This window comes from Corythoichthys intestinalis, chromosome 1 (assembly GCF_030265065.1).
Source record: "Corythoichthys intestinalis isolate RoL2023-P3 chromosome 1, ASM3026506v1, whole genome shotgun sequence".
Classification (NCBI taxonomy): Eukaryota; Metazoa; Chordata; class Actinopteri; order Syngnathiformes; family Syngnathidae; genus Corythoichthys; species Corythoichthys intestinalis.
Window position 1 is genome coordinate 82,468,274 of NC_080395.1, and position 16,406 is coordinate 82,484,679.

General features: G+C 39.4%; 1 protein-coding gene across 2 annotated transcripts in view; it reads right to left on the reverse strand.

The window, feature by feature from the left end:
* LOC130919857 (ribonuclease P protein subunit p29-like) overlaps positions 1 to 16,406 on the reverse strand; it is a 35,247-nt gene that overhangs the window by 18,577 nt on the left and 264 nt on the right. For both annotated transcript variants that reach the window (XM_057842482.1, XM_057842473.1), the window contains exons 2-4: positions 13,500 to 13,555; positions 4,956 to 5,170; positions 4,759 to 4,836 (exon numbers count right to left, since the gene is read on the reverse strand). In XM_057842482.1, coding sequence (XP_057698465.1) covers positions 4,759 to 4,836; positions 4,956 to 5,170; positions 13,500 to 13,555 — 349 coding nt within the window. The remainder of the gene's footprint in view (positions 1 to 4,758; positions 4,837 to 4,955; positions 5,171 to 13,499; positions 13,556 to 16,406) is intronic.

Here is a 16,406-nt window from a genome sequence, read left to right on the forward strand (position 1 = left end):
CGCCACCCACCAAATTTGACACTAAAGCCGCATTTGTTCATTGATAAGCCGCGCTGGATTATAAACTGCAGTTGTTCTCATTGTATTGTGAGGTTTTTACACCAAAAGATAGTAACCGGTAACACTTTATTTGACAGCGGCATCATAAGAGCAATCAACCACCATGAGGCTTTGAACCAATTGGCTGCAAAGCTTCATTGCTTTAAGAAGCTTCTTTTGGCCATCTCTGCTCCCTTGAGGGAGACGGTCAACCTCTGCTGCCACCTGCTGTCAACACTGTCATCCAACATGCCTCCTACCATGCGCTGTAGCGCTACAAATGTAAATGACAATCAAAATTCATGTTCTGTGCCAATTATTTCTTCAGTTGCTGTTCCAGTTGTTCCATTAATTGCTAGTCATGGTGTTTGATAACACTATTTGACAGTCATTATTATGTCATTATTATGACATAACACTGGCATGAGCATTAATCAATGCTAATGACGGATATCATTTTGAGTCATTCGGCAAATAGTTTCACTTTTGAATGGATGCAAATGATTGGAGCTGGACATAAATGGAGTTAGTGACACAATTTTCTGGATGACACTTAATGACATCTGTCATATCCATTCATTAACGCTCATGATAGTGTCATGTCATAATTATGACGGTTTTAGGGTAGTTCCAAGATGCCGCTGTCAAATAAAGTGTTACGTATTAACCCGATAAATCAACAAATAAGCCGCAGGATTCAAAATGAGGGAAAAAAGTAGCGGCTTATGGTCCGAAAATTACGGTAAATTGGCTAATTCGTTCCAAGCTATACTAAAAACGGCACAATTTGACCTCCATGAAAATGGCCACCCATCAGACGCAAATTAAAATAAAAATGATGTCAATCGTTTGTGCTGTAAAAAGCTTTGTTTGTGCTGCTATCGTTTTTGAGATATTTACAATTCTTTTGTAGGTCAATCTGAAGTCAACCAGCGCCCCCATTTTGATTAAAAATGGCTAAAAATTCAAAATCAATCGTTTATGCTTCGTTTGTGCTGTAAAAATTTTCATTTGTGCAAGAAAATATTTCGTTTGTGCGGCTATCGTTTTTGAGATATTGAGTTATGAATTTGGAGTGATGACGTCACGCAGCCCCTCACTTATTGCAAAATGAACCAGTAATGATGCCGTTCGTTTTTGCTAGCTAGTCTCTGTTAAGTTTCAGAGAGCGAGCAAAGGCCAAACAGCCAACTAGTGTACTTCGCTATCTCTCTGATTGGTTGGCTTCGTGACACGTTGGTTGCATGTGCTCAATTGAAAACTGACGAGCACAGGAATCGAGAAATTGAGCGAGAGCAGGAGGTGTGCTCAAAATCCATTATTGCCCGCTCAGAATAGAGGCAGCACAGGTGTGCAGAAATTGAGCGAGAGCAGGAGGTGTGCTCAAAATCCATTATTGCTCGCTCAGAATAGAGGCAGCAATATAACGTCATACGCCTAGCTCACGCCCGCCCACTGAGTTTGAGGAGTGATTTCACTAGTAAAAAGCTTTGAATGAATTTTGCCGCTTCAACGATTCGTTTAATTAGAGTGGCGTTGTAATTGTTTGTTTTAAAAGTCTTTGCATTTAATTTCATTGATTTGGGTGGATACACTGCTCTCTGGTGGCAACAGTAAATATGCCACAACTCGTCGAACATGGCTGAAATCCATTTGTTCCCATTAAGTTTTGAGCTGATGTTTGTTCATGCATTCGTTATTTAGTTTAGATGTATATTTGGCAGTGTTTTGTGGGGATGTGTGAACAATTTGTTTAGGGCATTGTAAAAATTAAAAAAAAAAAAAAAAACCTTAGCATTTTATAACACTTGAGCAAGTGGACTTTTGCTATGCAAGTTAGCGAATTGTTCTTTTGTCGTACAGTACTTAGATCCTCATTTATTTATTCTTTTGGTATCGTTTGAGGCTAAATTGAGGTTTTGTTTTTTTTTTTTTTTTTTTAAATGCCTTTGTTTCTCTTGTGAAATGAAAGTGCAATTCTGCATAGTTAGAAGAAACACTCAGGAATTGTATTTTGTATCCGCATTTAATGTTCTTTTGAAAGAGTAATCTTTGGAAGCCAAAATAAATATTACTGCAGGCATAAACACTTGTTTTACGTATCCTAAAATTTATTAGGCAGTAGAGCTGAGAATCTTTGGGCACCTAACGATTCGATTACGATTACGATTCAGAGGCTACGATTCGATTATAAAACGATTATTGATGCACCCCACTCCTTTTTTTTTTTTTTTTAATTTGTTTTGTACATTAGTTCCAAAATTGTTCAAAAATCCTCTCAGGCTAAACCAAACTACTATTTCAGTATCAAGTTAACATATAGCAGTAAACAAATATACAAAAATAACAGTAAATAAAAAACTCCAGTCCCCATTCTATATCAGCAGCTTTAAACTACTTAATTAATTTAATGTTCTGAATCAACCGTTAAAGTTGTTAAAATTGCTCCTGTTATTCCATAATTTCTCTTTTGTCTACTTTCAACATGTAAAAGTTTTAAAACTATTTTAAAGATAGATTCAAGTCAATATTTTACCGATTTAGGAGTATTTTAGATAAAAAGTTAATTAGGTTCGCTTGGAAGGTTCGCAACAACAGCCTTGCAGGGAAGTGTACTGCTTTAAGATGGCGGCCGTTACTAACGCCCGCATCTAGTTTTTTGTAGATGTGCTGGTAACGATACCGAAGCTACAATGCATCTAGTCCTATATAAATTATATCTACCGTAACATAATGTGGCTTGTAGCAGCTTTTCGGCAGCAGTCAGGTATGTTGTTGTTTTTTTTTTTTTTTATCTCGTGGCATGAGTTGAGCTAGAGCCGTGAGTTGAACATTGGCGTTACCCGAGGGGCCGGGTAATGAGAAGCATGATGTTTAGCTACTCTCGCTCCGTCCCTAATTGCGTACCGAAGACCGCGCGGCGCGCTGAGTGTGTCGTACTTCTGCTTTACTTGGCATATTTCAATAATCGGAATTTGGATGTTTGTGAATCGTTCTCGAATCTTCCACGGCCGAATCGCGAATAATCTAAGAATCGGAAATTTTGCACACCTCTATTAGGCAGCGCATTAAATATTTGTAATCTGATCACTCAATTATTCGAACTAACTAATCGATAGTTCTGCTGTTAGTCATCTGACTATTTTTACGATTAGTCGACTAATCTAATATTTTTTTTTTTTTTTTTTTTTTTTACTAATTTAGCAATGAAATTTTTGTTGATGCTTATCAATTCACAAAAAAACATTTTGGAACACTTTAATTCTTTACTAAAGTACAAATAAACACTAAAATAACAATAATAAATCACAAATAAACAATTAGTTCAAATGCTGATAGCATTAACTAGCGCAAAAGAATAAAAACGTAAACAGATTCAGAACACTGACTGCCTTTCCAACATGATTCCAAACAATTTTTTAAAAAATACCTAGCATTAATATTATAGTATAGTACTATATATAACAGTATTATAATCATTGCCAATCAGATTTTTCATAAAGGGTTTCATTTTAAAGGTATTCTTGGTGTTGAATCTTAATTCTGAAGTATGTGGGATTAACTCCAGAAATCGTTACTTATATGACGAACATGACATGCTTTTATTTTGAAATGTTCACCGGAAGTACGTTCGCTAAACAGCCAACTTAAGCTTTGTATTCCGCAAAAAAAGCACTTCTTGTCATGTGGTGTCAGTAATAAAAATTTTCGTTTTTTTCGTTTGCAAATGCTGTTAACCAGTGATTTTTCATGTTTGAAGTGTCACCCTTTAACTGCAAGTTTGCATTTTGGAGAAGACTGCCAATGTTTTATAGCAGGCTAAAGTAGGTTCTTTTTTTCCTTTTAGTCTGAATGTAGCAATGCTAACGTACAGTGTTTGATATAGGTGTGTTTCCTTATTTTGTATGTCTGAACTGTAATTCTGTGGCGTGTTGATTACCAATAAACATCTGTGAAATGAACTAGAGTCTCATATGTCACCTACACGCACGCACAAATGTATGCATGCACGCAAGCACGCACGGGGATAAAACGCAGCCGTGAAAATTATTGCCCTCATTTTTGTTTATCTTGCGATAAATGGACTCATTGCAACAGGCTTAGCAATTTAAATAAAACATGTCGTTAGTTAGTTAGATGGACTTACTCTTGTCGTCTTCGAAAATTAAAACTGGGTGACAGTGTAGGTGTTTATTCACAGCCGACGTGCAGTGTTTTGGACACTGGTGTGCTTTTTTGGCTTTGCGACGCTTTCCCCGCTTGCATACCAAGCGTCCGACATTCTGAACTTTCCTTGCATAAATTTTTTTAAACCCTTCATTAACCGTCGACGGGATGTTGTGCTCGTCGATGGATTTACGTCATCGATGACATCGCCTATGTCGACTACTCAGGACAGCTCTAATCGATAGATTAATCAATCACCTAAATAATCGATAGCTGCTGCCCTAATTCATTTGTCACTGATGCTGGGTAGGCAATTAAAAAAAAGGTTTTACTGAATTCAGTCTGTATTAGCCTTTTCCTCCCATTTCATAAATATTTTTAAGCAGCGCCTGACCAAGCCATTGCAGCAAATTGGCATCGGAAGCCAAAAAAATTGTATCGGAAACTCACGAGAGGATACGCAAACTCTACACAGGTCAGGCAGAGATACGATTCAAACCCTCAACTCGTCCTTTATGGCAAAAGGAATCGCACACTCAAGTTTTTATTTACCTTGTTGGATTTAGTCCATTGCAGAGATGAATAATATATTGTTTCCAGAGTTCGTGCAATGGTAAGAAAAGCTCATACCTGCAGTCACATAAGTGGGAAGGAAGAAAACAAAAAATAGCTTCAAATAAAGAACAGGCATTATATTGCTGATTGTTTTTAGTCACTATTAGGATATGGACTGTAGATTCATAACTAACCTCTGGTGTTCACTTTTTACGTGGAAGATCTTCATTTCCCTTTTCTGCTGAGCATTCATTCCTTTGGCTTTCATTTTAGTGGACGTCTTTTTCTTTGGCCTGGAGTACTCCAAGATCACCGCTTTATGACTCAGCACACTTTTTGTATCATTTAGGTGAGCATTATTCTTCAGGAATGCTTGGGTGAAAGTCTCAGCTTTGGAGTAAATCTGAGGCTGGCAAAGAAAAAAAAAGTGTTTAAAAAGACAAAAAGAATGATTTGTACACAGAGGGCGGCACGGTGGAAAAAGTGGTTAGTAGTCCTGCAACGATTAATTGATTAACTCGAGTTATTCGATAAGTAAAAAAGATTCGAATTAAATTTTGCTGCTTCGAGTATTCGTTTCATTAAAGTGGCGTGTAATGGTTTATTTTGAAAGTGTTTACATTTAGTTTTATTGATTAGGGTGGATAGACTGCCCTCTGGTCTAGAGCCTAGTTCGGGCCTAAAAAATCCAGCCCGACCCGACACGGCCCGCTGGTATTGAGGCCCGACCCGGCCCAAGCTCGATCACTTAACTAGATTTTTTTTTTTTTTTTTTTTTGAGTGACGCGGAAAAAACGCAGCAGCAGCAATTTATTTTCATTTCTTCGAGTTGGCAGAAAAAAACGCAAGTTTTCTTAATGTTTAAATAATCTACATATTTTTTTTAGAATTATCAAAGCATTCGCACAACGAAATAACGCTGGGAAAGTTTGTTAAACATATTTCTGAGTGTGTGGGATATTGTTCTCACATGGATGCGCCTCTCTGACAAGGAGAGGGAACAGGAGAGGGCGGCGCCTCGGCCGTGCAGCGGGAGGACAAGAAGAAAAAGCGGCCGGCGCCACGGCGTTCGTGCACACGCACAAGCAAAAGCGCAATACAGAGAGCATGCTCTCCATTTTTTTATTTTTTATTTTTTTAAAATAATTTATTAGTCCGGCATGGCGGCCCGACCCGACCTGACCCGAACGTGAATGCTTAAATTGTGGGCCCGACATTCGGGTCGGGTCGGGTCGGGTTCGGGTTCGGGCACAAAATCTAACCTCTACTCTGGTCTGCCTCATTTCACATGGCTTAATCCAACTGCTGCCCTCTAGTGGCAACAGTGAATATGACATAATTCACATCGCTGAATTCAGCTGCTCCCTGTTAAGACCAACATAAGCCAAGTTTTTGTTAGAGCTAATATTTTTATGAATGCATTCCTAATTTAATCTACTGGTATAGCTAGGCATTTTTGTAGGAATGTGTTTGAACCATTAATTGTAAAAAAAAAAAAAAAGTTAGTTTTACAGCATTTAAGCTAGCAGACGTTTGCTATGGAATTAAGCCAATTGTTCTTTTGTTGTACTTAGATCCTCATTTATTTTTTTATACCGTTTGAGCCTCAGCTCAGGTATTTTATTTTTTTTTTATGTTCCTTATTAGATTACTCGATTATTCCAACTAACTACTTCATCGATTAATCGACTACCAAAATAATCGATAGCTGCAGCCCTGGTGGTTAGCGCATCCGCTTCACAGCTCTGAGATGAAGGGGTCAATCTCAGGCTCATGCCTTTATTTATAGAGTTTGCATGGGTTTTTCATTGAGAACATTGTGAACTTATGACGGAAACTGTGGCAAATTTGAATCTCGTTCACATCTTGTCAGACGAAAACTGGCATCCTTCTCATTATGTTTATTCTCCCAAAACGTGTTCTTAGCTCGTCATCGTCATGAAAAAAAATTGTTCGTTGATGAAAAGAACACTGGCGCATGCACATACTAAAGGGTATAGGGGGGGGGGGATTAGGATTGGCCCTAAAAGCTGGTGGCACTACGCCTGAACTAAACTTCGACAAGCTCCTTGCGGTAACTGTCGCAATAGTCAATATGTCAATTCATCGCAGGGTAAATGTGAATGAAGTCGGTAAGTTCTAAAGTTGCACCGATACCAGTATCGGCAGGGGGCACCGATCCGGCCCGAATTGGTAGTATCGGTAACGACGAGTACCAACATTTAGGGCGCCGATACCATCTACTGGCATCACTTGAACGCAAATGTACTGTCCTCCCCACGTGAGCTAACTTCCCAATTCCCAATGCATGACATCTGTATGTCTTTGTCTCAAAATTACCAAACGAAATTAACACCTTCGTCTTCAGTTTTAAGGATGTAGATAGACTACAACGCATATCCGCGATGTTACGCTGCTCATCTAACATGGCATTCATAAACGATTAGCATACGTAAGCTAACGCCTGCTATTATAGCGCCGATGGGATCAGAAAGGTTTCATGATGAACAATGAGTGGCAAATTAAGAGCGCTGTACTTCAAACTCGTCCTGTTTATGAAAGTCGATTGTCATATGAGTTGTGCAGTAATGAGCAGAAGTGACTTCTGTGGCCAGTAGTGTTGTATCGGTCGCGAACGATTCGTTCTTTTTGAACGAATTGTTTGGGTGAACGAGACCGAACTAATCACCATCTGCACTGATTCGTTCTATGAAGTTGGTGGCGCTTGTTCGCTGCGTGGGAGGGCGTTGAGCAAGCGGCAGCGTCTTCTGACATCGCACACGACCAATCAGACGCCAGCCTCATCGCGGGCAGGGGAGGGAGCGGAAACAGAATCATGGCGTATGTCACTCATTTCCACGTGTGGCCAATAAGCAGCCAGCGTGCAGGCAGGGGGGAAAGACTGAGTTTTGTCACTTCCCGTTCAGTGATTCGGTCCTCCGGTTCCTGACCTAGCTTGCTGCTAACTTGACTTTCCAGTAATGACTATGCGGTGAACGAGTCATAAAATGAAAGGAAACGACTTTGTCACATATTTGTTAACGTGGAGCCTATCAAATGCTGCTCAAAAAGACAAAAACACCACACAAATCTAGCGAGCATGGTTTAGTGTTCTACTTTTCTCAACAGACTCGGGACTGTGCCTATGACGATATACTATCAAATTTACAGTAATTTAAAACACACGTAGCTACGAGGCAAGCAAAACCTGAGCTGCGGTCGCGTGACGGCAGTGAAGCGGGCAGAGAACTGTCACTATATGGAGGCTTCATGGCAGCGATATGTACCTCATATGTGCACAGAAAAAAAATAATATTTAGTATGATCACCATAATACTGATTTGCAATGAAACTGTATATACATGTCAATTTTTTCCGAGTGTTTTTTTTTTTTTTCGTGTCAGAGGGTGTCGGTTGGTTTGACAAATTATGTCAATCCGTCCATCATGTGCTACTCAAGCGCCCCAAAAACAAAGCGCGCGGATACGGGAGATGTCGCAATATGTCTACATTTTTCTTAACAGACTAATAAGAGTAGAAAGGCGAAATCATAAAGCAAACAATTATTTCTCGTCAGCATTTGACGATCTGAGATGCGGGGACGACAGGGGAGCTGACCGGATTATTTTATTTATTAATACCAGTGCAAAAATTCAAAACGATCATCTTAATAATAAAAAACAAAAATACAACAGAGCGAGAGGTTAATATGATGTGTTGGCCGTTCCATAATTAGAAATTAAACTTTCGATTTATTTTTATTTTCGTGACAGCAAGCATGCCGCGTTGGATGTTAGCAGCAGCATTGTATATGTGAGCAAGATCATGCTAAAGAAAGTCCGTGCGCCCCCGACCCCAAACCCCGACTTCCCCCTCAAAAGGAAAATGTTTAACCGTGTCCTAATTCGAAATGCAAGCACGAGCCATGACTTTGAGCCCATAGAACTAGGACAGACGACGCGGAAGTCCTCCCTCGCTTTTGCAGCAGCGGGAGGGAGACGAGGCTGTCTCTGAGAGCAGAATGATATCGCCTGTCACTCATTTCTGAAACTACGACGAGTGGTCAATGTGCAAGAGAGGGAGGGACCAAGCAATGTCACTTCCCGTTCAGTTATACTGCGAAGCGGTCTTTGGTGATTCGTTCGGCAACGTCACTTCCCGTTCACTAACCGAACGATTCATTTGGGTGGGGAGGGAGATGAGGGGGGCGAACGATTCGTTGAACGATTCGTTTGAACGAATCGTTTTACTGAACGAACCGGAATGGATTCGTTTACTCAAGTGAACGACAGATCCCGTCACTAGTGGCCAGACAACACTCAAGTGGCGCAGCGCGCACACTAGATATAATCAAATAGCAACCTAGATGTCCTATGTTAGATCCCATGCTAACTCCCGCGCGCACACACTAGATATCATCAAATAGCAACCTAGATGTGCTACATTAGATCCCATGCCATTCGCTGTGTGAGCCCAGAGCGACGCGTAGTCCATATACTACATTGATGAATTAGAAACCACCATGACTGAATGGAAGTTAAGCAGGCGAAATCAATCCATACCAGTGACTATAGATAATGCTGCAAATACTGTTCATTCAGTACATGTTACAGATGGACTCGGACCACAAATAGGATGTTTTGCTTGTATGGTAAATATAGCTGCTAAGAGAGCTGCAGCAATCAACCGTGTGCCCCACTTTACAAACAGTAAAGGTTGTTCTCAGCTCTTATATACAAAATTTCTTCAGATCAGTAAGAAGTAAGCACATAAATATTATGCACTAAAATGCTTATTTATATGATGTTATTTTTGCATGTTAGCAAATAATAATAATAATAATAATTAAAGATACACGATAATATCGGCCGATAATGGCAATTATGACGTCACACAGATAATCCAGATAATAAAAAAATTCAACCGATAATGCAATCCGATAATTATATACTTGATTTAGCCTCCAAATGTGCACAACCGAAGAATTCAGCATGCTGCCTCCTCAACCCCTCCCTTCTCTGAAGCCCCTGAGGGAGGAGGGGTTGAGGAGGCGGAGTTACACGACAAGAAATAGTTGAATATTATGGCGGCTGTTACTAAAAAAACGACGCTCTCGCCATCTTCGAAACATGTACCGCAGAAGTTCCACGAGACCGAAAGAAAGCGTCCTCATTCAAGACCACTAACCCAGCATCCATTTAAAACTGCATCACAAAGATTTTTGGAACGAATACGAGCCTGCTGCTGCTAGCGGGAATGCTAAAGCTATTGTAAACACTAAGTTAAACTACGGGGCTTGTGACGATACAGAGTCGGGTTGTTTGGGAAAGCAGCCCAAAGCGGGTGGTAAACTCGCATCTAAGGCTAAACACCGGCACGACTGGAGACCGATAGTCGGCAAGTAGCCGTCCTCCGACGGAGCCCACCGTTCTGGCTGGTCCGGCAGGCCGCCGCGGCGGGCAGAGCCCGGTTCCACGGCTTCAGGACCTCCGGCGAACACCCCGGTTTCTCGAGCGTTCCCTCACGGCGTGCAAGCAGAGCCAGCCCCCGAATACGCCACGGCGAACCGGCCGGAGCGGGCGGATTATCTGGTAGGAACGTAGCCGCCGCCGAGACGAGATACGATTTTTTTTTTACCGAAATGACCCGAGAGCCAAAGCCCTGGATAAAAAAATAATGCAGTTTATACGACCACCATTCTTCATGAAAAACACGCCAATCACATTTTCACCGTGTACATTTAGAGAAGTGATGTCCAGTAAGCAAGCTTATCATGACGGCACAGTGGTTAGATGATAATTTTAACATGGAGAAAATGAAGTCAGCCAGCCAATAATGCATTCAGTATGTAAAATGACGAGCGGTCAGATGACTTTGTAACGCTGCCTTTATTTTCGGCTTAACAAAACTCAGGCACAAAACAACACGCACGGAGATGCGAGCTCCAACTCCATCCAAATAGTACTGCCGTGAATCAGTTTAGCTGCTGTAAAGCACATGTCGTTAGTGCCGCAAATGTAAACAAAGCGCTGCAGAATGGGTACATGACATCTCGCTCTTTTGAGTTAATCATTTTCACAGTGTGCAACAAAGCATATAACATTAGTAATCACTTTTCAAATTAATCTAATTTATTTGTCTGCTCAATTGCAGTCACAGTAGATAATCAAAACTTATTGGCACTTATTAACACTTATCAATTTAAATATGCACATTCCTGTTGTAATGAAATAACAATAATATTCTGTAGCCACAAATATTATTCAAAATCTTTTCTTCTTCCAAGTTTTTTTTTTTTTAGGATTAAGTATAATAATGTATTGCTTAAAATAAGGCTGTTAAGATTATTTTCAGCAAGCTATTTTTCTTCCAAGAAATCTGAGAGAAATACACTTGAAGCGCTGGCAGATAATTTCACTTATTTCCAATAGATTTACACTTAAAACTGAATAGTTTTGAGGAGGTGTGTTTTGCAGTGTATTAATGTTATATATGTTAGGAATGGCATACTTTTAAAGGCATTTTTGTGCAATTTAGGTATTTACTCTGTAAGTAATTGTTGCCAAAAGTTTACCATTACACAATGTCAGACAATGTCATTATTTAGATGTTGGAATTGACGACTTGTTCATATTTTATGTTGAAAAAAAGAGCAATAAATTATATTTTTGCACAGTAATATTTTCTTTTGTGTATACTTTAAAATTTTACATAAATCTTTAAATAGAATTATCGGCTTGACATTATCGGTTATCGGTTGGAATGAGGAGGAAATTATCGGTTATCGATATCGGTTGAAAAATGTATTATCGTGCATCACTAATAATAATAACAGTTGTATTTTCTGTTTCAGAGCATTAAATGTATTGAATTGTATCGAAAATCGTACCGAACCATGACTTAACTGTATCGTTGCATCCCTTATACGTACATATACACATATACATATACAGTACTGTGCAAACGTTTTAGGCAGGACACCTGCCTAAAACTTTTGCACAGTACTGTATATTTTTATTATGTATATACATTATACAGGATATACTGATTGTATATATTTTCCCCAAGTGGAAGCTTCCATGATCCTAATAAATTTAATAATTAAAAAAATATACAGTGCCTTGCAAAAGTATTCGGCCCCCTTGAATCTTGCAACCTTTCGCCACATTTCAGGCTTCAAACATAAAGATATAAAATTTTAATTTTTTGTCAAGAATCAATAACAAGTGGGACACAATCGTGAAGTGGAACAACATTTATTGGATAATTTAAACTTTTTTAACAAATAAAAAACTGAAAAGTGGGGCGTGCAATATTATTCGGCCCCCTTGCGTTAATACTTTGTAGCGCCACCTTTTGCTCCAATTACAGCTGCAAGTCGCTTGGGGTATGTTTCTATCAGTTTTGCACATCGAGAGACTGACATTCTTGCCCATTCTTCCTTGCAAAACAGCTCGAGCTCAGTGAGGTTGGATGGAGAGTGTTTGTGAACAGCAGTCTTCAGCTCTTTCCACAGATTCTCGATTGGATTCAGGTCTGGACTTTGACTTGGCCATTCTAACACCTGGATACGTTTATTTTTTAACCATTCCATTGTAGATTTGGCTTTATGTTTTGGATCATTGTCCTGTTGGAAGATAAATCTCCGTCCCAGTCTCAGGTCTTGTGCAGATACCAACAGGTTTTCTTCCAGAATGTTCCTGTATTTGGCTGCATCCATCTTCCCGTAGATTTGCAGTGGTCTGATGCTCCTTCCATTTCAATATGATGGCTTGCACAGTGCTCCTTGAGATGTTTAAAGCTTGGGAAATCTTTTTGTATCCAAATCCAGCTTTAAACTTCTCCACAACAGTATCTCGGACCTGCCTGGTGTGTTCCTTGGTTTTCATAATGCTCTCTGCACTTTAAACAGAACCCTGAGACTATCACAGAGCAGGTGCATTTATACGGAGACTTGATTACACACAGGTGGATTCTATTTATCATCATCGGTCATTTAGGACAACATTGGATCATTCAGAGATCCTCACTGAACTTCTGGAGTGAGTTTGCTGCACTGAAAGTAAAGGGGCCGAATAATATTGCACGCCCCACTTTTCAGTTTTTTATTTGTTAAAAAAGTTTAAATTATCCAATAAATGTTGTTCCACTTCACGATTGTGTCCCACTTGTTGTTGATTCTTGACAAAAAAATTAAATTTCATATCTTTATGTTTGAAGCCTGAAATGTGGCGAAAGGTTGCAAGATTCAAGGGGGCCGAATACTTTTGCAAGGCACTGTATATACAGTACTGTGCAAAAGTTTTAGGCAGGTGTCCTGCCTAAAACCTGTGCACAGTACTGTATATATATATATATATATATATATATATATATATATATGTTTCTGGGGGTTTTTTTTGCTAACAGAGTGGTATCGGAATGGTATCGGTATCGGCCGATACTGCACAGCCAGGTATCTGTATCGGTATCGGGCCCAAAAAATGGTATCGGTGCAACACTAGTAAGTTCCAGCTGCCATTTATCGCCACGTGCACTCCGGGGTGTTATTCAATTTCATAGCAACATTAAGCCGGCAGAAGTGCTTCCATCTAAATTTTTGGCCACCAAAATTTGAATGTATGCTTAGCATGTGCAAGTAACTAGTTTTTGATAGCGAAGAAAAACAACAGAACAGGACTTATATTTTTCATCATTTTGTTAACAAATTAGCTTAAAATGTGATATGATCTACTCACCTCAACACCAAGAACTTTTACAAGGTCACAAGGAATTGGCTTGTGCACTACTGCTTCTATTAGGGAAAAGAGTGTTGTTAAAAGAAAATTTTGTCCAATAAAATACAAAAAAAGGCTGCATTGTTTTGACAGGTAATTATGGTGAATCATGATATTGGCGAAATGGCTTTTGGGGGTGGGGGTGGGGTCATACTAACATATCGACTATCATACATAGTGACATATCGAGCTCACATACCTATAGCTCTTAAAATGTATTATTAAATTTTGTGAATTATAGTTCTCATATGCAAATGAAGCTATTAATAAGAAAATTATGGACGAAATGTCTTATTTTTTGCGTGTCTAGTTGCATCTGGTCATGCGTGCACCCACTCTAATGTGTGTATTTTATTTTATAAATAGGTCTGCCTTACCCCCTAAAAGGCTGTTTTTATCTTTTCCCACCACCAAATGACCAAATAGAATCTTTAAAAAAAAAAAAAAATTTGGTAAAACGAAATTTATATTTCATTTTTGGGGGAGTATTACATTTCATTGTAACTGTGGGAGGAAAAAAATTTTTTTAAGTGAAATATGTGTGCATAAATTCATTTATCTTCTGAACCACTTATGTTCCCACAAAATGCCTTACTCTGACCTTTTATCATGGTGAAGAAGGACCCGTTTAATCACACGATACAATAGATTTGACATCAGATTTACAAAAGAATGGGTCAAGTAAATTGATGGCCTTGCAACTATAGTTTTTATTTTTATTTTTTATTTTTTTTAATAAAATACTTAATAAAATTGCAGTTTTTGTTAATCCTTTGGTGCATAGTGGTCACTACTGTGGACAGCTACTACTACAGTCACTACTGTGACTATAAGTGCAAGTAAACATCCTCTGATTCAAAGATAGCCGAAAACTTGCCATCCGTGTCGACTACAACTGGCATATCCTGTCAATACTTCTATGCCTGAAGAGCTACAGTGGTAAAAAAATATATGTTTTCTGTAACTCTTCACTCTTCGCTTGGTGTAAAGCAATCAACTGTGGGAGCAATTATGAGAAAATGGAAGACCACTGATAATCTCCCTCGATCTGGGGCTCCATGCAAGATCTCACCCCATGGCATCAAAATGATAACAAGAACGGTGAGCAAAAATCCCAGAACCACATGGGGGGACCTAGTGAATGACCTACACAGAGCTGGGACCACAGTAACAAAGGCTACTATCAGTAACACAAAATGCCGCCAGGGACTCAAATCCTGCAAGGCCAGACGTGTCCCCCTGCTGAAGCCAGTACCCGTCCAGGCCCATCTGCGGTTCGCTATAGAGCATTTGGATGATCCAGAAGAGAACTGGGAGAATGTGTTATGGTCAGATGAAACCAAAATAGAACTTTTTGGTAGAAACACAGGTTCTCGTGTTTGGAGGAGAAAGAATACTCAATTGCACCGTACCCACTGTGAAGCATGGGGGTGGAAACATCATGGTTTGGGGCTGTTTTTCTGCAAAGGGACCAGGACGACTGATCTGTGTAGAGGAAAGAATGAACGGGGCCATGTATCGAGAGATTTTGAATAAAAATGTCCTTCCATCAGCAAGGGCAATGAAGATGAGACATGGCTGAGTCTTTCAGTATGACAATGATCCCAAACACACAGCCAGGGCAACAAAGGAGTGGCTTCGTAACAAGCACTTCAAGGTCCTGGAGTGGCCTAGCCAGTCTCCAGATCTCAACCCCATAGAAAATCTGTGGAGGGAGTTGAAAGTCCGTGTTGCCCAACGACAGCCCCAAAACATCCCAGCTCTAGAGGAGATCTGCATGGAGGAATGGGCCAAAATACCCGCAACAGTGTGTGAAAGGCTTGTGAAGAGTTACAGAAAACGTTTGGCCTCCGTTATTGCCAACAAAGGGTACATAACAAAGTATTGAGATGAACTTTTGGTATTGACCAAATACTTATTTTCCACCATGATTTGCAAATAAATTCTTTAAAAATAAAACAATGTGATTTTCAGTTTTTTTTTTCCACATTCTGTCTCTCATGGTTGAGGTTTACCCATGTTGAGAACTTGCACAATTAGTGGTTGACTAAATACTTATTTGCCCCACTGTATGTATTTTATCTTATTTTGTAGACTTCAAAAGCAGCAAAAAATATGGCAGTTTACAGAAATTCGATCCAGCTTCAGTGACGGTGACTGTAGTGACAACAGTGATGATGAGTGACTGCTAAACAACAGAGACATTGGTGCTTAGGTGTAGTGTCTACAGTGTTGAAATTTCCCAAAATTTGTTCAAATGTTTATCAAAGCATAAACGGGAAAACGGTTTCCATATTCACAACAGAACGCAAGGTAATTCATTGTTGATAGTAAATTTACATTATTTTATGTTGATTGTGCAGATGCATAGAGTCCACTGGATTGGACATGTCTGTAACTTTTAAAAAATCCTATTTTTGAAAAGAAGAAAGTGAGAAATTAAATATTATTTTCATGTTCTATAAAGACTAAAAACCTTAAAAAAAAATTTTTGACCAAGGATTTCATAATTCATGCATCAGATTGTTTAAACTTTAAGGGACAGACACATTACAACTACTGGAGTTGTAGTAAACTTATCTCCGGCTTTTTGTTTGGTTTGATACCTCGTTTTTGGCCCGTCTCTTATGAATATGATAAATTAAGTACACGAGCACATTTGTTTACAAACATGCATCTTGTGAGGAGTTTTTATGGCACATGTTCCCATGCTCTGGACTGTTTTGTGCGAGTGCTTTCATCAAATTATGAAGCAGCTGCTGTTATTTTGGATGTCACTGATCTTTGTCGCAGTGAAGCCCTACAGCTTCGAATCATTTTTCATACAAAAAGAAAGCAAGCTTCGGTGCTCTACAAGGTGTCATTCGC